The sequence below is a fragment of the Leuciscus leuciscus genome (genome assembly GCF_965113295.1).
Source record: "Leuciscus leuciscus genome assembly, chromosome: 21".
NCBI lineage: Eukaryota > Metazoa > Chordata > Actinopteri > Cypriniformes > Leuciscidae > Leuciscus > Leuciscus leuciscus.
This window is the reverse complement of record NC_138745.1, coordinates 24,100-47,884: the sequence shown is the minus strand read 5'-3', so window position 1 is coordinate 47,884 and position 23,785 is coordinate 24,100. Positions and strand designations below refer to the sequence as shown.

Genomic DNA, 23,785 nt, shown 5'->3' with positions numbered 1-23,785 from the left:
ATGCCCGTGCAAAATCAGTTTTTGTGTGTGTTTTTAGTAATTGTTGGTTTGGTGTGTTTGAGTGCTCATTGTTACAATTACACAGCTAAAGTTCAGTGACATTTTTATTTGTGCATGGTAGAAAGCACACAGTGAACCGAGAAATCGCTATGCTTGAGCAAACAGTTTGGGAATAGGCTACTACAAATGATGCCCGCGAAAGAGACTGTGAATGCATTGAATAGGATATGTTTAGCTGGTGAATAGCATAGGCTACTATTACACAGCAGCGATAACATTAAGTGCACCAGAATGAAAAATAATATTCAGAAGTAAACAACATAGCTGACTTACAGATTCAGTTAATGATGTTTTATTAATGTAGTTCGGGATGAATACGTCAAAATAAGCTACTCTATTGCCACCTGCTGTCTACAATCAGTAATCAACAAATACTCTAGAATCACCAGCTGTCTACAATCAGTAATCAACATATCTACCCAATCAGCACGAAGGTAAACCATATATAATCACAGTCAAACCTACCTAAGGACATTCTACAGTCTTCAGAACAGGTTTCGCCTAACAGCCGCCATGTCGGAGATTGAACTCTTCCCGTCTGATGACAAATCTCTCTACTCTCAGGACTCTGCATCAATTCCAGCCACCCCAAACAATGCCATTACACCACCAGGTGCCATCGCCGAGTCTCCAGCTTCAGTGCGCGGTCACCAGCCAATCTGCACCGCTATCCATACTCCACAACGACAAAGACAGCGCTCACCTCCACCAACGAGACGCACACCTTCTTCCTCGTCCTCGTCCTCATCCTCATCCTCATCCTCATCATCCTCCTACTCACTGGCCCAGCCAACCATTCCTGCAATCGGGAAATGGACAGTGTTAGGTCTAAGGCAAGCTTTGACCAAGGCGGATGTCCATTACCCCAGACGGATGAATAAAGCCGAATTATACCAATTATACACTAACCTACAGTCAACGTGCACCCCCTTTAAACCCTCATCTCCCTCTAAGGTCTCCAATAAAGCGAAAAACAAAACCAACAAAGGTAAAACACCACGTACCTCCCAAATCCAGTATTCCTCCACAGCGAGACCGGACCACCGTCGATCATCATGTAGGGGCAGTGCGCCTTCAGCGAGCCTGGGACGGGCCCCAGATTCCGCCGCCGCTAGACCGCTATCCTCTCCGCCTTCTGCTCAGCATCACTCATTACCGGTCACTAACAGCGACCGTCTTCCCTCTAGCGTGAGGTTGCCTCCGCTAGCGGGGCAGGCGCAACCTGTTGTTACCATCCCAAATTCTCTCCACCGTTCGTGGCGTGCTGCTCCTGACGTGAGTTTGCCTCCGTTAGAATCGCGGGCCCAGACAACTCTCCCTTGTCCTTCTCCTCCGGCTACCACTAACCCTTTTTTCCAGCTGTGGCCTGCAGGAGACCCAAGTGTAAGGATGCCCCCACTAGCAGCGCAGGCCCAGTCACCTTAAGTTCCACCTCAGCTTTCTCTCTCCTTCCCGGTTGCTTTCCAAGCTCCAGGGGCCGTCGCAAACGCAAGACCATCTCCGTTTCCCACGTCGGCCCCGGATTGTCTCCCCCAAAACACGCTTCCTCAGGCAAAATCACCATTTTCTCTGTTTACAGCAACTCAGATGTCCATACCTCCAAATGCCATCGCTTTGGAACCGCCCCCTGTCTCCAGCAACATCAGAGTGCAGATTCTTTCAGAAATTCAGACAGTTGGCTCCAGAAGCAGACCCCAACCCAACGCCAGTACCTCATTATTCAGAATTGATCTTCCCGTAAACCACTCCTTGAGACCACATCTCGACGCATTTCTTGATTCTATTTTCCAAGCCTTTTCCCCCAGAACTCTCCAATCATATTTAACAGCTTGGAGATGTTTTAAAACCTTTCATTTAATTTTTAACCTACCCTTCCGGGATGTCTCTCTGCTCACAATTATATAGTTTGTCTCCTACCTCAACACAGCAAAAAAACTCCACGTTGGTTCCATTAAAGGCTATTTAAGTGGAATCCAATTTTTCCACAAATTAATTTTCGGCTCACCCTCTCCTGCTTTAACAAACTCACAGACATCATTGCTTATTAACCCCCCGGGGTCGGCCGTATCGCCGGCGATACCAGCTCGCTTTTTTTTTTTTCAGTTCAAAAGAGATTAATTTTGCTCTGTTGACTTTGATATTACAAACACGTTTCATACATCAATCGATTCTGTTAAATGTGTATTATTTTTGTGTATACTCACAATAAAAACAAAGTGTTTTGCTTTTTGCCAAATAAAGAAAAATAAACACGAAGCGAGTTCTGCCTTCTCTCTGTCAGTGTAGTCCATTCTGAAACGCGTCAGAAAATGAACCATAACTGAGCGAATACTCAGTCAAACAGGCATACAGACACACAGGCATGAAGCTTGAATTCTCTTCTTTTAAATGAAGTCATTTATATAAAAAAAAAATATTCTCAGTTCATGTAATCTGTAAGAAAAGAGCGAGATGTCAGTCGTTCTCATCTCAGCTCATTACGTTTTAATCTGCCCCGCCCACAGAGAGCGCTATTCAAACGCAAATTACTGAGGCGATCCCATACAAACTGAGAACGCCCACATATCAGCTCGAGAAAACACAAGTTTAATCAGATCATTGTAATTGTTTACACTGTCTCGCAGCGCTGTGAGGAATAATAATAATGGAAAATGTACCTCAGAAGTGCTGGTATTTCGAGGAGTAACGGATGGAATACTGTAGTAAGTTTTTTTCATTCTCAAGTAAATCGCGTTTCTGTCTGTGTGTGAATGAATGAACGGCAGAGATGCGCTGTTTACCACAACTCACAAAAAGACGGTTTAAATTTGAATTGCGTTTCTGTGTGTGAATGAATGATCTGCTTTTAGCAAACTATTTTGCTATACTGAGTAAAAATCGACTGAAATATGTTGAAATAAAATGTATTTGTATAAGCAACGTATTAAACTGCAAATTAACATTTATATTCCTTATAATAAAAACGAAAGACCTATGTTACAGACAAATGAAAGACAACATTTCGTTGATTAGTTTTGGATAGATTACACATTTTTACTGTAAAATATCTGCCACCTCAAATAAGCTTTTGTTTGCCAATTTTTGCTAATATGTTAAATATAGTATGTTTTGTCAATGAAGGCTATATTCGAAGTAATGAATCCTTAAACCATGCTAATGCAATTCCACTAATGCCAACATCATTTTCGAGTCTATTTAAAAGAATGTTGTGGTCAATAGTATCAAATGCAGCACTAAGATCGAGTAACACTAATAGCGAGATACAACCACAATCGGATGATAAGAGCAAATCATTTGTAACTCTGATGAGAGCTGTCTCAGTACTATGGTACAGTCTAAATCATGACTGAAAATCCTCACAGATATAATTTCTTTCTAAATAAGAACATAGTTGTGAGGATACCGCCTTTTCAATGTTCATCTTTGACAGAAAAGGTAGATTCGAGTTCGGCCTGTAATTGACTAATTCTGTACGATCAAGTTGCGGTTTTTTAACAAGCTTACAGGCTTCCGTACGTGGACCGCGTGTTCTGGGATTTTTAACGGTTCGATTCTCTCAAGTCTGTATTCAATGCATCCTCGATATCAAGAACTCATCCGGGTTCTTTCATGCGCCCTCTGTATTTCCGTTCTTCAGTATTGGAATTGAACTTCGACAGTTGATGATGATGTAGTACGAGAACACAAGGACACATGATCGCTTAAAGCGACACTATGTAACTTTTCAACCTTCATAATATATTTCCAAGATCCTTGTGATGGTACATCGACTTACAATAGGTTGAATGACACGTCTGCCATAGCCTGACAGGGTCTGTATCGCTTTTACTGGCACTATGTAACTTCGGTGTTCGGGTAGTAACAAGAGCACAAAAAAGAACTACAAAATTCGACTGCTTTACGGCATACGTCACTTCCCCCACCACTTCGTCAAATTTGGACGTGAGAGGCCAACCAGCGTTTGTTTTCGGCTTTCGTGCGTATGTTTTTGTCATGGGGGCTGTTTACACCTGGCCACTTAATGCGTTTTCTCAGATCGGATAGCTATCCGATCGTGAAAAGTCCAGGTTTAAATGCCCTCCGAAACGCATTTGAGATGGATTTGAATCCGATCCCTTAAACCACTTCAGGAGGAGATCTGAGACGCATTCCAGACGAAACTGGACAAGTGTAAATGCATATGGTTTTTGAAACCACATATGTAAATTGTACTCCTACCAAAAATGCTAAAAAAAAACAAACAAAAAAAACGTGTGAGAGCGTTGTATAGGCTATATGTTATATCCAGATTAGAGCTGTAATCGGGCCTTAAAAGTTCGGCCCGAAAAGGCCCGAGCCCGACAGAGTTTGGCCCGAGCCCGACAAGTACATTTTGATTGACAGCTTTTTAAAAGCCTGAACCCGTTTACAGCCCGACTGTCCAAAAGGCCGTCTATCAGCAGTGATAAGAGTGTCGGAGAATAGCGCGGACACGCGCTTCACACCGCGAGCCGGCACACGCACCACTCGGCGGAAAAGGGAGAGAAAGGAAAAAAGAGACTGCGCCGCACGCACACAGCTTTGTCTTTCGTAAAACAAAGGAGTAATTTATACATTTTTTAACATCATTTATTCATGACTAACGGAGGCTAGAGGCCACTTGGAAGTTGGAACAAAGAAATAAAATAAGTCCTCCAGAGACCAGCCTCCATTTCACCTCCTCAAGATCCATTTTCACGCTAATCTAAACACATCACCTGACCGCTCATTTACCACGCAACCCGAAGCGCGAGCCCGAGCCCGGCCCGAGCCCGTGTAAAATAATAGAAATTAAGACCGAACCCGACCAAACCCGTCGGGTCCCGTCGGGTCCCGTCGGGTTCGGGCAAAGATCTTCAGCTCTAATCCAGATATGACGACGCGCTGGAACACGCATCACCGCAGATGAGCAACTGCATCAAGCCAACGTGCAAACTATCGCAAATCAAAGTGAAAGTAAGTCGCAGACGCTTATCACACAATCTTCATCATTAAAAGTAAAGAAACGAAATTATCTACCAGGGCTGTTACTGCTCTCTCTTATTGCGGTCTTTGATTTTGAAATTTTAGCTGATGATCTATAAAATGCAGCTCATATCTGTTGCTTTCGGAGACGTGAACTCCATTAAATCTGCATAAAGCGCAAGAATTGAAGATCGAATTTAAATCCGTTTCGCAAAAATACATTTATGTGACCAGGTGTAAATGGAATCGTTTTGATAAATCAGATAGCTATGCCTCACGAATTAGTTTGCCAGCTGAACTCAGGTGTTGTGAGGTGTATTTATCACGTAGTCCTGAGGGATTTCAGAGGACGCTGTTGACGTTGATTCCTGCGATTATCATGAGAACAGCTTTCAATATCTCACATAATTATCATAAATAAGCCTAACGTAGAGGTTGTAAATAGTGTAAACGAGCACAATTTGCAAACTATTATGATTAATTGCAATAATCATGTCTAATGACATCATAACGGCCAATGTTATGAAATAATGCGACGTACATTTAACTTAATTGATGTTATCTGGCATTTTGTAATGTTTACATTCCAATAAAAACAACACAAATTAAATTATACAGTAGGCCTAGACTATAGACTATTTACTTGTGATTTAGCTGCAATCATGTAAAAATGTTATAATATAATTTACGACAGTGCAAGTATTCCACAGCGACTCTAGGGGTCGCTGTTTGACAAAAACACAATTTCTACTTAGTGTGGCTTTAAGAACGCATACTGAGAAACAGCCATTAAGAACTAATAATTTTTGCAATGGTAACAAACAAAGGACACAGGAACTAAACACAAGAGAACACAGAAACAATAGGAATAGAAAATAACTTCAACCTTAAAGTCCTTCAGACAGGAATCATGACACATGTGTTGTGTGTTTTATTTCAGAGTCAGTTCAGAGGAGAAGATGGAATGATTTGAGAGTGATTCACCTGCTGAACTAGCCTAGAAATCTAGACGCACCCTAGCGGCAGCAAAATTATTTTGCAGCCAGGGTGGGTCTAGCAACTCTCAATAGACCTTTTTGCTGCAAAAACCTAAATTGGGTCAGGCCAATCACGTCGTGTATAGAGTAGGCGGGGGCGGGCTTAACATATGACGACAGAGTTGCGACGGTTCCTGCCACTTGAAAACAAAGAATGACGGCTGCTGCGGATGGAGAACAGCGGTCTTTCGAATCGGCTTTGGCCGCAACTCTGGAGGACTTGGAGTTAAGTTTTTCTTTGAGAAAAGAACAAAGAACGGCACTTAAGTCATTCTTAAAAAAAGGAAGATGTGTTCGTAGTTTTGTCGGCCAGATTTAAAAGTTGAATCTATCAACTAACGTTAGCTCCGCTGTTGGGAAAACGCTCTGGTTGGTTGAAGCGCTGTCCTATTGTGTGCAGAGGGAATTTGAAAGACAGCCGTTTATCCCACCCATCAGATTGACCGTGTCTATGGTGAGTTGCCAGACTAAACATCTTGATGTACGTCTGGCTTGCCAGGCTACTGCTGAACACAATCACACACAAGAATGCGCATTAAATATACCATTTCTGTCATCTTTATTGTGACTCTGGTCATCATAGAAAAGGAAAACAACATTATTTCAAAGTAGGTGCTTCTCTCAATCTCCTCTATTTATTCTTCCGTATGTGTGAATAACAGTCAAAGAGCACTTTAAAATCAAAAGTTGTCTGGTGTTTTTCATTTTTCAATTTCTATTAAAGGGATATTTCACCCAAAAATGATCATTCTGTCTCATCATGCGGTTCCAAACCCGTTTGGCTTTCATTCTTCTGTGCAACACAAAAGAAGATATTTTGAGGCTGTTGGGAACCAAACTAAACTTGTTATCATTGTATGGACAAAAACCTCCCCAAAATCTCTCTGTGTTTTGCAGATAAGAGAACATCACATATGCTTGGAAGGACATGAGGGAGAGTAAATTATGACAGAATGATCATTTTTGGGTGAACTGACCTTTTAGCACTAATAGCGACTATCACGGTTTCTTCTGACTCTTTCAGGGTGTCTGATAAACTGAGCACACAACTAACCCCGCTTCTGCTCGGCCCGTCTCTGTCCGCTCCACACAACGCCTCGGCAGACCAACACCTGGATCATCTTCTGGAGAACGCCTCGGTTGACCAACACGAGGATCATCTTCTGGAGAACTCGACCTGGTCCATCCAGCAGAGCGTGTCTCCAGCGTCTGCGTCAGGAGGACAGAAACACATTCTTCTGCTGGCCACCACTCGCACAGGCTCCTCTTTCGTTGGGGAGTTCTTCAACCAGCAGGGATCAAACATGTTTTACCTGTTCGAGCCGCTGTGGCATGTGGAGCGCATGCTATCGGTCGAGTCTGGCGGGACGAATGCCTCAGTTGCTGGGCCGGCGTATCGTGACGTTCTGCATCAGCTGTTCCTCTGTGAGTTCTCACTGCTGGAGAGCTTCATCGAGCCAGCACCACAGGATCATGTGACGGCTTCGCTCTTCCGCCGTGAGTCCAGCCAGTCGCTGTGTGAGGATCCCGTCTGCACGCCGTTAGTGAGGAAAGCGTTTGAGCACTACCACTGTCGCATGTGGCGCTGCGGGCCGCTAAACCTGACGCTGGCCACTCAGTCCTGCAAGCAGAAGGAGCATCACGCCATTAAATCCGTCCGCGTGCGACAGCTAGAGACGCTACGTCCGCTAGCTGAGGATCCCAGACTCGACATGAAGTTCATCCAGCTAGTCAGGGACCCTCGCGCAGTTCTCGCCTCTCGAATGGTTGCCTTCTCCAGCAAGTACAAGATCTGGAAGAGGTGGGCCGTGGACGAAGACCTTCCAGTGGACGAGGACGAAGTGAGAAAACTCAAAGGAAACTGCGACAACATCCGTATGTCTGCTGAGATCGGACTCAAACAGCCACCATGGCTTCGCGGACGCTACATGCTGGTGCGCTACGAGGACATTGCACGATTCCCAATGCACAAAGCTACAGAGATGTACAGCTTTATAGGCATTCCCTTCACCGTAACGGTGGAAGAGTGGATCCTACAAAATACTCAAGCATCTAAGGAGGTCAGTGGAGTTTATTCCACCCAGAAAAACTCCTCTGAACAGGTGGAGAAATGGAGGTTCAACATTCCCTTCAAACTGGTTCAGCTGGTGCAGAAAGTGTGCGGCCCCACCATGACTCTGTTTGGCTACAAGTTTGCGGAAAACAAAGACATGTTGATCGATAAATCAATAAGCCTGATCGAAGAGAGAACATTCTTATGATACTACTCAGACTTCATGAAGGAGACTGCTGAGATATTTGAGGATCAGGGCTTGACATTAACACCCACCAAATGCGGGTGGATTTCAGCAGTGGCGAATAACGCAGTCACTCCTACTAGACACTTTTTTTTGTCCCTAACCCTAACCCATACATATGATACTGAAATATCTAAAACTCTTCCAATACAAATTTTCTGCAGAATAGACACACGATACCAGCTGAGTTTTCTCGCTCTCTCGTCTCTCTGACAGCGAGTTACACACAAACCCGCCTCCCCTCACTCACTCGTTTCATTTGCTCCGGATAAATTTTGTTTTAAATATTTTAAGTAAATATTGTTGGTGTTACAAAGCTTGAATTTTGGCGTGGGATTGTGTGTATTGTACATACTTTGAATCATTCCCACAGATTTTGTGCTCAGACCCAACTAAGGATCCGTGCGTCAGGTCTTAAAGTACCTGCCATAAAGTCCACTGCAATTGACTGAAATTTCCAGCTTTCCGTGTTTTCACTGTTATACGATAGGGGGTGCTATTACACAACTTTTGAAAGAGTACTGAATCTCTGGATCAAAACACAGGCGAAGAAGAAGCAGAAACAAGCGATAGCATATGTAAGCGTATGCATTTGTAAAATAACTTGACCATCAACATTAAACAGCATATAAATCAAAACTTCCTAATGTTACTGAATGAAATGTCGACCCAGGACAAGATACAGGACTGTGAAGCTCTAAGGTGTTGATGGACTTGATCTACTCCATCTGTGTTTGATCATCGCTTTGAATCTGATCTGGATGGATTCTTTGACAAAAATGTCAATTTTTACACCTTTTTGCTCAAAATGTTGCTTTTTTTAATTAAACTTACCCACATTCAAGTGTTGATAAAAAAGGAATGCATGAAGTTAGAATAAAACATTTATTTTTTCAAAATATTCTGGGGGCAATGAAACTTGTGTGAAAATGATAAAAAATGCTGGTGATGGCTGGCAATTTTTTTTAACATTTTGTCAGGGAAAGAGCTAATATACCATTTGCCAAATTATGAGTTAATATTCCCCCATGGTATCGATGTCAAAATGGTGGCCAGTGAAAATGCAGAGTGGACAGTAACTTTGGAAAACCACTTGCCAGAGTGGCTGGTGAGCAAAAAAGTGAATGTCAAGCCCTGTGTAGGATGTTTGTGACATTATTGAAACATTATGCGAAAAATTTATTACATAACTTCCTTAAAGGGTAACTAAACCCTAAACCAACTTTTTTTAGTTAATGATCTGTAAGAATGGGGCTTTATTAGTGCTGTTCATTGATTCAAGTAATTTTTTTGACATTTGTGCTGCTTGCTGCAGCATCTGGATCAGTTGGAGAGGTTTGACTGATGCTGGAAGGCCTGCCAGGAGAGCATTACAATAGTCCAGTCTGGATAGAACAAGAGCTTAGACAAGGAGTTGTGTGGCTCCGATAGGAAGGGCCGGATCTTTCTGGTGTTGTATAAGGCAAATCAGCAGGATTGCATGGTTTGGCTGAAACCATAAGCAGTTTTGTCTTGGCAAGGTTAAATTGAAGGTGAAGGTCATTCATCCAGCAAGAATTTTCCATCAGGTAGGCTGAGATGCGAGCAGCAACCGTCAGATCCTCTGGCTGGAATGAAAGGTAGAGATATGTGTCATTAAGTGATAGGAAAACCCATGTTTCTAAATGACAGAGCCTAGTTACAATACAAAAAAAAAGAAAAAGATAATAGATGGGTGGAATCTAACACAATCGTGGTCTTACTGAAGCAAAACCAAACCTTGTGCAGCTCCAGTGGCCTCACAAGGTTCAAATGAATATTCACATGGGAAAATATAGTATAAAACAAATTAAATTTTCTGCCACTTTTAGTGCAATCATATGGAATCAGAAGACTCGGCCATTACAATATTTTAAATTACTTCTTCCCATACCTTGTTTGCCATGATCATTCTGCTTTCCACTTGACCTGAAATCACACACAATTTTTTTTTTTTTAACACAGTATTACATTTGCACATGTCAGAATATAGCTATGTTTCCATCAACACGTTTTTATCCGAATTATGTGATATTGAATGAAAAATGCCTTATGGAAACAGTAAAATTCGATGGAATTTCTTGAATATCGACTAAAATGAAATACGGTCGGTCTCATCGGATTTTATCTTGATCGATATACGGTTTATGCGATAAACGCTGATGGAAACGTTATTTGCCGAATAAATAATGGATTGCGATTAAGTATTAGGTCATTTTATGGGTACAACCCGCCACAAAAGAAGAAGTTTTAGTTAATTTCCGCCCAGTTTGCACCCATTATAGGCTACATTCTGGTTTGCACACATGGCCGGTGTCAACAAAGTGGACAAACGAGGAGATGAGATACTTTTTGAATTTAATTTAACAGAAAAATAAAACGGCTATTATAGCAACAATCTAAGAAATGCCATAATAGTCAAATAATGTCGCTATCAGCTGTCACATAAGCACCTAGAGTCCTGCAATGGGTTGGGTACCCGCATAAAAGTGGCTAAAATGGGTGGATTGTGACATTCCTAAAATTCACAGGCGGGGATGCGGGCGGATAATGAACTCCTTGCGGGCGGGTAGCGGATGAAAAATATGTGCAATATTTGTATGTCTAAATTGCCATTACACACTCGCAAATATGTGTTTTGGGCATCCTTAAAAATATTCTTGTTTGCCGTTACCCGACCGATCCTGTCAATTTAGGACCGACCCAATAAATTTTTTTCCCCTTTTAGTCCGACCGACTGGCCGGTTGTAAACTTGCGTTGAGATCGACCGATTTATTTTTTTACTCTTCAAACAACTAATACAAATGCAATAAAATAATATTAATTATATTTTAGTAGGCCTAAGTATTGTGTATATAAATTGCCCATAGCCTATATAGGCCTACAAACGTAGGCTACGCTCTTTCTTTTAAATAAAAACCCGTCAAGCAAAATAATATTCAATGATTGTAGGGCAGGCTAATAAGCCTATGTGTTGTAGCCCAGTCATTAAAAAACGATTTAGTTTCATATTCATGTTTAAATAAAATAATATATATATATTTTTATTTTTTATTTCATGTTGATTATATGAAAAGTGAAAAAAGCATGAATAAGATAAGATGATCCCGAATATCGGGAGACAAATGGAGTGGGCAGACATGATTTTGACCACTTTATTAAGTTTGTTTTTGTAGAAAGACTTTCTTTAAAGTGAATTTCGTTTTGTATTAATTGTAATCAATTTTAATCAATGTTTAATCAACCATTTTCCTGGATTTAATACATAAGAGCTAAATATAGCAGTATAAATATAATCAGGACACGGAGAGGCGCCCGCGCGTGAACTGGAGGTAGCCTAGGCTACTTGAATGGCCCAAAACAAAGCGCACTTTAGCGCTCATTAGCCCATTCATGAGGCTATTGTGATGTTGAGAGAGGTGCGAGATAAAAAATAAAGCACTTTAAATGGAATGATTTTAGCTTGTGTGCGATTTATCGCGGGCACGGGTCAGATCTGGTGCTGAACTTTGCGGGTACGGGCGGGGGCGGGTCTCCAAAAATGGACCCGTGCAGGACTCTGCACTATTACAACTTGTGCAATATTGATCATTTGTTGGTAGATGGCGCGATCCATTTTGTCTAGCAAAACTTTGTTCGCAAATGTTTGCTTGAATGTTGTGTGATTCAGTGCGAAAATGAATGGAAACACCTTAAAATGTCTCAAATCAATTCGATATACCAATTTGATCGCAAAACAGCATGTGACGTCATTACGCACAGGTTTTTATTCACTTTAAAGCCGTTTGATGGAAACACACTTTCACCAGCTTTATTCGCATGATTTTTTTTACCGAACTTCAGATAATTCGATTGACAAGTTGATGGAAACATAGCTTATGTTCCACTGGGACAATGCAAAACCTCAACTGACGTGTTGGCAAGCATGCAGCCAGAATATGCAATTTATCATGTGGTGTTCATATTCTAGCCTCATGTGTTTTCCTGTATCATCAACAAGTACATTATTTACTGAATTCGTTTTCTTAACGGTCTTGATAGCCATGTTAACCCTTGTGAAAATTAACTATGGTTAACCAAAAAAAAACTGTGGTTATTAAAAATGGTAATAAAATCCGCCAAAAACGTGGTCACTATTTTTTAAGAGAAGAGTTTTCAGCTTCCAGACAGTGTTTAAAAATGTCCCGCCATTTAAGAGATTGATTTACTGACAGATACTATCGCGTATTAACAAAGATTTTATACACAATTAAACGGACTTTATGTATAACAAGTCTACGAAAGCTTGTTTTAGGTCTTTTTTGAGGTGTGGGTTCAACTGATCTTTCTTAAAACAGATGGGAAATGTAAAGATGCATGCTACATTTTCAGTGTTTTGCCTCCAGCTCTCGCCAGTTAACTGAACATCATTTAAAATGCTAACGTTAGCTTGAAAACTGTAACGTAAACTTAACACAAATGTAATATAAAATATCGTTCACATGCAGACTCTTACCTCAGCCGGTGATCGGTTGGCATGATGTCCGCTGTGACGAACCAGGCTCACTGAAAAGTGCGTTATTTCCGAAGAATCCAAACCAATAACATTATATAGATCAGTGATCCAAACAGACTGACTGACAACAGGACTCCTGCTCACGGCTGCTCTCGACGAATACGATTGCTTTGAACCACTGTTAATCTCACAATCCACTTCACGAGAGTAGACTGAATTCAAATCTCCCGCTTGCCCTTGATACAGATCCAAAGTCGACTGATCAGCTAACTGTTGTGGGCGGGACTAAACAGCGGAAACGTAATGGCGGCGAATTTGAATCTGCGTCATCGCGTGGGCGCACACGCACACACACACACACAAAGCCCTGAATGTGCAGCAACGGAGATTTGGAAAAATATTAATAAAATATACATGAAATTATGGGAGAATAAGACAATGAAATAATGATCAAAATGAGCATCTATTTGCAAGACAAGATTAAAAGACTATATGCAATAAAAAAGAATTCAATACAGGTCTACTGTAGCCTATGTAGGGTAGGCTACTGTATGTACAAATACTATTATTTAACCTTAAAAAAAACTCACTTTAACCCCCACATGCTTAATAATCTGTAAGGACAACATATTGAATAGATGCAGATTTCTTCAGTTATACCTTCTTTTCTTTGTTTTCTAATTTCACAGAAAAAAATCTGTAAAATATTACTTTGTAAAAATACAGACAAGTTCCTTTTAAAAAACGTAAAATTGATGTAAAACCAAAATACAAGCAAGCAATTACCTGTAAATTTAATAGTGGACCTTTAAATTACAGCAAATATCTGTAAAATAACAGGCATTCACTATAATGAAAAAACGGTAAAATTCTGTAAAAAAAATACAGACCATTACCTGTAAAATTACACTTTTTTTTACAGTGTAGGCAACATAAATAAAACCCCAAAATGTAGAAATTTACATTATTTATTTACTTAAGAACAATCAAATAGTACAAGAACAAAAATAAGACAAAAAACTGAACAGAAAAAAAAACAATTTATCTTTTTGATCAGCTCCGTGAGCTTCGAATTGATGGATGTGCCTATCTGAGCTAGGCATCATGTATAACAGTTGCCAAAGTGAGATATGAGCTACAAAATGACCATCCTGCCATGAGCTATATAGGAGACTTATCTTGTATGTACATATAGGGCTTATATGTATATATAAAGAAGCAATACAGGAGACCTATATGGCCTGTATATGCACATATATGCACCTCAATTTTGCCTATATATGGCATATATACGCATATATGCAGCATATATATTATCATATATGTGCATATATGCTGTATATATGCAGCACATATGCTGTATATATGCAGCATATATGTGCATATAAACTGCATATAGGTTTCATATATGCGCATATATCCTCATATAGATTCTTTCCATGTGGGATCAGTTTTTCCATTGAAGTGTAACAAAGTTTGATGATTAATCCGATTGTAACAATTTACATTTTATCTGCTTCTGCTTTTAATTACCATTGATACTTTTACATTTAATCATTCAGCAAATTATTTTATCCTAAACGAATTACAAATGAGGAAGATAGCATGCAATTTGATAGAAAAGTCACAATATTCTTTGTACACAATGTCAAGTTAAAAGTAAAATCAAGATTACAAAAAAAAACTAGATAGGTGGAACTCAGAAATGAAGAGGGAGACCGTGTTTAATGGTTGATGGGAATTTTAACAAAATTTAGCAAAGAAAAGGCAACTGTTATTCTGTCACAGAGTCAGAGTACTTGCATCCTTGTGAGACCTGTAACCATAACTGACTCATTTACAACTAAGGGGAATTCATGAAAGACAGTATTTGTCAGATAATTAATAACCAATATGCTCTGTGTCTTAAAGCATAACAGAAGGGAACAGATCCAACCATGTTGTAATGATTCACATAGAACAACTGTAATAGCTACAGTCGAGTTTCACTCATTCCCACATTTGTCCTCAGTTGTACAGTAAGTGATGTCAAACCTCAGGACTGGCCCGCGTCTGAGAATGAGGCATCCGGAGAGAGAAAATAGCCACACGCACCTGAGCTTGACTGAGTATATAAACAATACTATTGATTCACCTGGTTTTATAAGAGTTTCCCTCAGGTTAAAACTTCCCCGTCATAAAGTTTTTACCAAAAGAATGAAAAGCAGCCCTAAAGCAGCAAAAAAGAAATGACATGGACCAGACTTGAAAACCACAAATGTTTTTTGTTCAGACATCTCAAGGAATTTTTTTTAGCTGCCTCCTTTTCTCTGTTTGTCTTTTTGCTCAGAATAGATTTTGCTGCAAACATTTCACATTCCTTTGTGTGTGTGTGGCAAATGCCATGCCACTGTTTGGAGTGTTAGTGTCTACTTCATGCCCAAAGTTAGTGAATACATCCGTTACTGTATCTCCCTGTAACTCTCAGTTTAGAATATTTTTTAAAGGGGTCATATAATGTCATTTTTGTACAAGCTAATATGATTCTTTAGGGTCTAAATTAAAAGTTTCTAATATACTTTAATTAAAAATTCTCATTAGTATTGTAAGAAAACACTCATTTTACCTGGTCAAAAACAGCTCTGTTTTCAGCATGCCGTTTAAGTGCATGTGTCTTTAAATGATTATGAGCTTTGCTCACCCCGCCCCTCTGTTCTGTGCGCACACCGTAACACAATAACACAATAACACAATAACCATAACGCGTTGTTCATTATAAACATGGGATTATGAATTATATTGAGAACGTCATACAAAGAAAACATGCTGTAATGTACCCTGAGTGCAAACAGCCGCATTCATCGTGAAGCGTGCAGCAAGCGCTTTGCAAAGATTAATATAAAGATTAATATAAAGGTCAATAAAACGTTACACTCACTTCAGTTCTTCTGGAGGTGCAGCAGGAACACGAATAGTTGGTACTGATCATTTTTTCAGGAGCAGCTTCTTAGCAAATAACCAGCTTTATACTGACCCTCGTTTGTAAAGCAGTCTGGTGAAATGATTCGCGCAAACATGAAAGCATTGACGTTGATCGTGGGGAATATTCCCTTCGAAAACAAACTCAGCCACTGCGTCTTTAGCTGTATGGATTTAGGAACATCAACTTGATGCTGTGTTCGTTATTGCACCGAAGAACAGAACACCACAATCGCTTAGATGCCATTCTACTCAGTGCTCCAGCGTATCAACAATGATGCGCCGGTCCGCGCTGGCTATGATTGACAGCTCGCTCACGAGGGCGCGAGGGCGGGTCTGTGTTGAAACGCTCCTGTCAATCAACCATCGTGGGAGGGGCGTCGATTTTGCGACGTCACAAAATCGAACAGCTTGATTTGAGATGGGAGGAAACATATAAGAAGATTTAAAAAAAAACACTGGATGGATTTTTATTATTTTATGATGGTTGTGTACAGGCACTGCCAACACACATTTCAGTACAAATCAGCTTGTAAAAGTGCATGTACCATTATATGACCCCTTTAAAGCACAGGAAAAACACAACCTCTCCCTGCAAAGTATTTAATCTGCAGTCTGTTTGTTCCATAAGTGTATTGTACTGTCTTTGAGGTCCTGAAGAGTTGATGTTCAGAAATGAACTAAAGCAAAGCAGGGTCAGTATCATAACTTTATCAAAGTTTAGTTTTATGTGATGAACTATGAGAGTTTTTAAATGTTTTTGTACTGAACCAACACACACATTATTCACTACCTTATTGCTACTCCAGCAAAGTTTGTGCAAAGAGATTTTTTTTCCTGATTAATTGCTCAGTGTTGATCTGAAGTCAACTACTCCATGCTTACTTACAGTCCCCCTGCAGTCAATAGTTTTATCCCTTAAAACTCATCTTTGATCACCAAAATGACACATAAAAAAAATACAAAATCCAGTGAAAATAATTATCTCATTCCTTAAAATAGCTTGAATGTAGCTCTACATCCTTACTTAATTTATATGCGGATTCATGAATATGCAAATAAGCCCTGCCTCCACTCACAGCAGTTCAGAATACCTGATCCACTCGCTCATCTTTACTATAGTAAACGCTGCTCGATGGGAAGTGGCAGTGGCGGTTCTAGACCACAGTAACTGGGGGGGCCAGGCAGGGGCCACTTGTGCTTTTAGGGGGCACACCTTTAACATTCATCTTAACCTATTTTCAGTATTATTTCAAGTCATTTTTCACCATGTCATGCATGACTGCAATCTCTAGAAAAAACAAATAAATGATAAGCTAATAAAACAATTTCAATTCAAATGAATGTTTCATTATGTTTAATTGTAGTGTGATATAATGATCAATAATAACACATTTTTAGCATCTAAGCACATCTAGGCACTTTTTTACACCTGGGGTGGGCGATATGGCAATAATATCATATCACATATTATTTTTATTTTTTTCAGGAAAATCACGATTTTATCACGATTCTTTTTTCATGTTGGTTTTACTATTTTGCATGTGACTGAGCATTACAGCCAAACTAATGTCCCTATTTTAAAAGCAAAGCCTTAAATATAGGTAACAAAATATAAAATAAAAAAGAATTCAGTTCAGTTCAGTTCAGTTCGAGTTTATTTATCCCTTAGGAAATTGGTTTTGCACAGGTGCTGCACATCACAAAAAACACTCACATAGCAAACACTCACATAATAAACACTCATGATTATGGCCAGTTCTAATGTGGTACCTAAAAGAAACAGGTCTATTTGATAGAATTTAAGATCAACCAAGAATAAACCTTTTTATATATATATATCTATATAAGTGTCTAAATCCGCATTGAAGCTCCACACCCCAAACAGTTGGTGGCGGTAATGCACCAAATTGGTATGACAACCGCAAATAAATTTAAAGAAGAAGAAGAAGATGCTCTGGGTTTTTAATTAGATCCAGCAAGTCCTAATCACTAGAATATTACTATATAGCATAGTTATGGGAGAAACAAAGCTTTTCTAAACTCTGAATCAATTGAACCAAATGCTTCACAAAATAATTCACCGTTGCAAAGTTCTCAGAACGGCCACAAGATGGCCTGCTGGTCAAAATGGTTTATGCAATGAAAACAAATAACAAATAATTAAATACCATTAAATATGAAATATTCTGTGAAATTTGTGTTCTTTAATTAATAACACATGCTTGTTTTGTGTGTTATTAGGCACGGGTTAGAAAACTAGGTCAATCAGATGAGTAAAATATCATTTAAATTTTTTTGGTTAAATTTATAAAAAATTTACCTAAATTATAAAACTGACAAGATCAGGTAAAACCATTAGATTGCCTTTCATGAGTTGCAATATCAATCAGCATAACGAGCTGTTTGTACAGCTAAATATAAAAGGATGACTTCAGAAGACTTGCACATTCTAATTACAAATGACCCTTGTTGTGTTCATGTGTTGTATAATGATATAATGTGTGAGAACAGAAGTGAAAAGTGTAAACAAGATGGATTAAGTTCACTATGTCTGTCTAGTGTCTAGTATATCTGACAGATACCACAGCCGTGCCTGCTCTTGATTTTAATATAAGGACTAAATTACTAAATGAGAGGGTTTAATGAGACTCTGACATATCCAGTTTAATAACTTTAGTCCCTTCTCCGTGAGGTCTTCAGTTTACATGTGGCACAGTGTTGAAGACACTGAGGAAAATCACAGCAACACAATGACATATTCAGAGCCTTGTGAGAATCATGTGATGCAAGACATCAGATGACAATGATTTCTCTGTGATGAAAATCTAATTTTTTATGTTGTTTATATGTTTATGTGGTGTTTTAAATATGCCTTAAGACAAACCATGTGCAAATTCATCAGTCAAAACCACTGATGATATTTTTTCTCCTTAAAACTGCAGTTTAACAAAAACGCGATTTGAAATTGCCCGTTCTCAACATCACAAGCATGTTGTAACCAATCCCGTCGCGAGGGGGGCGGGGCTTTAGCACATCATTAACTATTCTCTGAAGCAGAGAAGCAGATTATCCCAGTATATTTTTCTGTTGATATGAAAAATCGGGTACATTTAGCAATAAAGCAGGTCAATTATGAATATGATGTATATTACAATGTTATGATGAACTATATGCCTTTCTCCACTGACGTTATGAGTTGTTCAAAGTGTTTCTAAAAATACAGATTTTTAGAAGGCAGTTGTCTGCAACACATTATTAGCATTTTGATAACATAATCAAGCAAAAACCTAATCATATTATTTACCGTTATGTGTCCAACGTTGTAAAGAGCGATACATAAAACGCATTACCATTCTGATACATCAACTTTGTAGACGACCCTGTATAATTCACTCTTCCACTTCTTTTTCTGAATCAATTTCTGGTTCAAACATATATGGCTGAATTAACCCAGTATTTCCACTTCCCAGTGGCGGTTCTAGGGGGGGGCCCGGGGGGGCCAGTGCCCCCGTGTCACCAAGCTTGGCCCCCCCTCTGGCCCCCCTAAATTTGGAATCGTAAAATCACACCAAACAACTGCGCATTTTATCAGTTGCGGCGCCTTCATCTATAGGCTACACTGCAGCACGACGTATATTCACATCAAATGTTAACGCAGAGGAACGGGACACTGCAGTTCACAAAAGTTCATTATTTGCATGTGCTTTAAAGCCTTGCCGGTTAAACATGTCATTCGCTGCTGATGCGCTGTTCAAATATGCGCTTTACTGAGCGCGTACACTCGACGCGCACATGCACTAAAAGCCTGTTACTGGACTAAGTTATCTTTTGAGTCTTATATTGCGCTAATACTGTCAAATACAGACAATGTTTACATAAACAAAGTTGGTTATGTCTAAAGTGAAAGCAAACAGAGAAAATTGATTAAAATCTGCTTGTCATATGCGTGTATATTAGACGCGTCGCGTGCAGTTCTTAAAGAGACAGTAGCCCTAATAATAAACATGCTGCCGCTTGTCCTTAACCCTCTGGGCGCCACGGTCGAGTTTACTCGACAAGATGCGGCACTGAATAAAACGGCCGATTTTGTCAAATAGGGTGTCAAATTTCGTTCGACCTCCCCTCCACTAGTTGGCAGACATGTCATACTTCATCCCCGACTCAAAAAAAAGTCATGCTTCTATACAAAATATTCGAGCTAGAGCGCATTGAATCAGTGCGAACAAAAGCGGAGCTAGTGTGCGAGTGAGCCATTTCATCAGAGCAATATTGTCAACGTCAGCGAGTATTTGCATTAGATTATTATTATTATTATTATTATCTAATGGCATCAATAAAGCTTACCCGCAATGAAGTGTTGGGTCTTCTATTCGCGGACCCTGATTCTGAAGGGGAATAACGTTATCTGCCTTCAGAAAATGACGGTGATTCTGAAAGTGAAAGTGTAGCCCTACACCAAGCACAAACGGTGAATCCTTTGCCCAATATAACGTTAGATGGTCCTTTGCCCAATGTCAGTGGTGGGAACAATGTTTCCCGGGGTCAGAGTGTTCATCGCGAAGTTAGCAGGCGTGTTAGTGTTGTGGGGAACGAGGCGGCCGCGGGAGATTTTTACCGCGCTAGCCATGGTGACCGTGTGCCTCTCCGCAATCGCGGCGACAGTATTGTGGTGGAGACTTTGTCTAATGCCACTGGGTATGTTAGACGAGGTCGAAGTATTCATAGGACAGTTAGGGGGCAACGTGGAGGCAGGGTGGGGAGTCGCAATGACAATGACAGTAGTCCGAGCTGTGCACACTCGACGCGCGCGCGAGGCAGATCTGGCCGCGCCCGCGCTGCTGCTCGTAGCAGGAGAAGAGGCGATGTGACACGGGGCAGAGGGGCTATTATGCATAGTCTATCGCAAGACCACACCATGAAACACTACAAGAAACGTCACCTGGATGAATATGGAGTCATTATCTCTACAGCAAAAGCCCTGCAACAATTGTTTTTGTCTGCCATTTATTACACTGTTGATTTACTATCTATTTCCCTGACCATTTAGTAGTGCACAATATGTGTTCTTTTTTGTGTGTTCATGTCCTTGTGATGTGTGCGTCTTTGTCAGCTAAAAAACAAAAAAACAACCAAATAAACATCAACAAAAACCATAAAAATTCTATAATCCAAGATGGCCGCCACCATATGACGTCATAATATGCTAATTAGATGGGAAAATGTAATCCCTACATAAACTTTGGGTCATCCTTAATATTTCTCTAATTTACAGAAAGTCTCTATCTTTTATCACTTTTAAGATATAGCCTTTTGAAATTAAGATGTCAAAATCGAACGTTTTAGGAAAAAACCTCTGGCGCCTAAAGGGTTAACATTAGAATAGCAGTTGGTATGAATGAGTTCTTAAACCTCCTTGTTCTCCCTCCCATTACTCTATATCTACGTCCTGATGGAAGAATAACAAACTCTTTGTGTAATGGGTGTGTTGGGCAATTGATTATCGCAAAGGCTTTTTTGACAACCAGGCCTTTTTAAAATGTCCTGGGGCAGTATCTGCTGAGCTCCAATCACTTTCGAAGCAGTCTTTATCAGTTTGGTTATTCTGTTTCTGTTGGACAGGCTAATACAATGAAACCATACAATGTCACAATAAGAAATTACGGATTCAATAAAACTCCCATAAAACAGTGTCATTAACACTGAGCATACTTTAAAAGAGTTCATTTTTCTTAGGAAAAACATACGCTGCTGAACCTTTTTACAAATGGCATCTGTGTTAGCATTAAAATTTAATTTATTATCAATAACTGTACCCAGATAACGATATTCTTCCACAAACTCAATATCTCTTCCATTTATGACAGTAGGAGAAACTGAAATGGCAGATTTTCCAAAATCTATGATCATGTCTTTGGTCTTTGATATATTTAGACCTAGGTTACATTTTGCACACCAGGAGACAAAGTCCTCCACCACTGGGCCATGAGATGTCTCCTCATTTACAAGAAGACTCACAATCACAGTATCATCCGCGAACTTTAACATATACCTATTGTCAAATGTGCTCCTACATGTATCTGGCAGACATTTAGGCAGACATTTAGGCAGAATGGCAGACATTTAGGCCAAAGTGGCGAAAATAAAAATCTTTGTCACTATTTTCTTTGTTATTAAAAATTAAGAACAGAGATACATATTACACATACACAACTTAATATACAAATGAAATAAACAGTGCTTTATTTTTTCAGCTATAGGTGTATTTAACAGTAGAATTGAAGAAAGTAATTAAATGAACAAATCTGAAAATAAAACACAACAGACTTAAAGTTCTCAGTCAAGAGCAGTGAATGATTTCCTCTGTGTGTTTTGTTTTTTTATTAACATTAAAGGGATAGTTCTCCCCCCAAAAAGTCATAATTTACTCTCTTAAGTTGTTTTAAACCTGAATAAGTTTCTTTCTTCTGTTGAAAATAAACTTTATTTGAAAGAATGTGAGTAACCAAACAGTTGATGTACCCCTGACTTCCATAGTATATTTTTTTCCTACTATGTATGGAAGTCAATGGGGACCAGCAACTGTTTGGTTTTGGGTGAACTATCTCTTTAACCCTTTAGGCGCCAGAGGTTTTTTCCTAAAACGTTCGATTTTGACATCTTAATTTCAAAAGGCTATATCTTAAAAGTGATAAAAGATAGAGACTTTCTGTAAATTAGAGAAATATTAAGGATGACACAAAGTTTATGTAGGGATTACATTTTCCAATCTAATTTGCATATTATGACATCATATGGTGGCGGCAATCTTGGATTATAGAATTTTCATGAAAAGTCACATGTTTAAATGATAAAATGCAGCACTTCTTTCCCCCCAAAATGTCCCTCACCTTCTGTATGCTATATTGCATAATACTGAATGCTCAAGTAAATAGTAAGTAGTAAACAAACTGTGTAAATCATTAGAAACAAACCGAATGGCTCACTCTTACACTAGCTCCGCTTTTGTTCGCACTGATTCAATGCGCTCTAGCTCGTAGATTTTGTATAGAAGCATGACGTTTTTTTGAGTCGGGGATGAAGTATAACATGTGTGCCATCTAGTGGAGGGGAGGTTGAACAAAATTTGACACCCTATTTGACAAAATCGGCTGTTTTATTCAGTGCCGCATCTTGTCGAGTAAACTCGACCGTGGCGCCTAGAGGGTTAATGTAGAAAAAGAAAGTAAACCCTCTACTGATAAATGTGTATATCCTAATTCTTTGACTTTTTCTAACAGTATGATTCTCTCTGTGCTGTATGCTTTACACTCTAGCAATACATGTTCTACAGTCTCTCTTTTGTCACAGTTTATGCATAGTCCTGTTGCGTGTTTCCCTAAACGACTGAGATTGTGATTGAGACCTGTATGTCCAATTCTTAGTCTTGTGATCACCGTTTCTCCCCTTCGCTTTGTCACGATTCACTGTCACTGTCATCGTCACTGTCTTCTGTTAGTTCCGTCAGCACTACATTTCCCATCATCCTCTCCGGCTCACACCTGCACTCAATCCATCATTACCCGCACCTGCCAGCCATCATCATCGTCTTCACTCATCGTCTTCAGCTGTTGTCTTCATTGTTCTTCTGTGTATTTAAGTTCCCTTCGTGTCATGTTCAGTGTTGGTTATTGTTTGTGCATGCTCACTGTTTTGCATCCTGGATTACTATCATTGTTGAAATAAATTTTCTTGTTATTTTTATATGCCAGTTGTCTCCATCGTCATTGAGAACCAGCGTTACAGAATAACCAACCAAACTACCAAATGGATCCTGTGGTTCTTCTGATTCTCCTGGAGCAGGACCAGCTCTCTCTTGAGGCCCACACCATGGCTTTTCTCGACCTGGCGTGCCTTACTTCCTTTCCTGACTTTTCATTGAGTTTCTTTTTCTTTT

At 39.7% G+C, this 23,785-nt stretch overlaps 1 protein-coding gene and 1 long non-coding RNA gene across 2 annotated transcripts; one reads left to right on the top strand and one right to left on the bottom strand.

The window, feature by feature from the left end:
- Positions 1–6,591: 6,591 nt before the first annotated feature.
- LOC309484795 (carbohydrate sulfotransferase 3-like) lies at positions 6,592–9,673 on the top strand. The gene is made up of 2 exons (XM_082151177.1): positions 6,592–6,688; positions 7,105–9,673. Exons 1-2 carry the CDS (start codon positions 6,609–6,611, stop codon positions 8,339–8,341), a joined length of 1,317 nt encoding a protein of 438 aa, XP_082007303.1. The 5' UTR covers positions 6,592–6,608; the 3' UTR covers positions 8,342–9,673.
- Positions 9,674–9,846: 173 nt separating this feature from the next.
- LOC309485496 lies at positions 9,847–13,729 on the bottom strand. Its single transcript, XR_014201210.1, has 3 exons — positions 12,892–13,729; positions 10,290–10,318; positions 9,847–9,984 (listed from the first exon to the last, which is right to left on the bottom strand). It is a non-coding gene; the product is annotated as an uncharacterized lncRNA (long non-coding RNA).
- Positions 13,730–23,785: the final 10,056 nt, after the last annotated feature.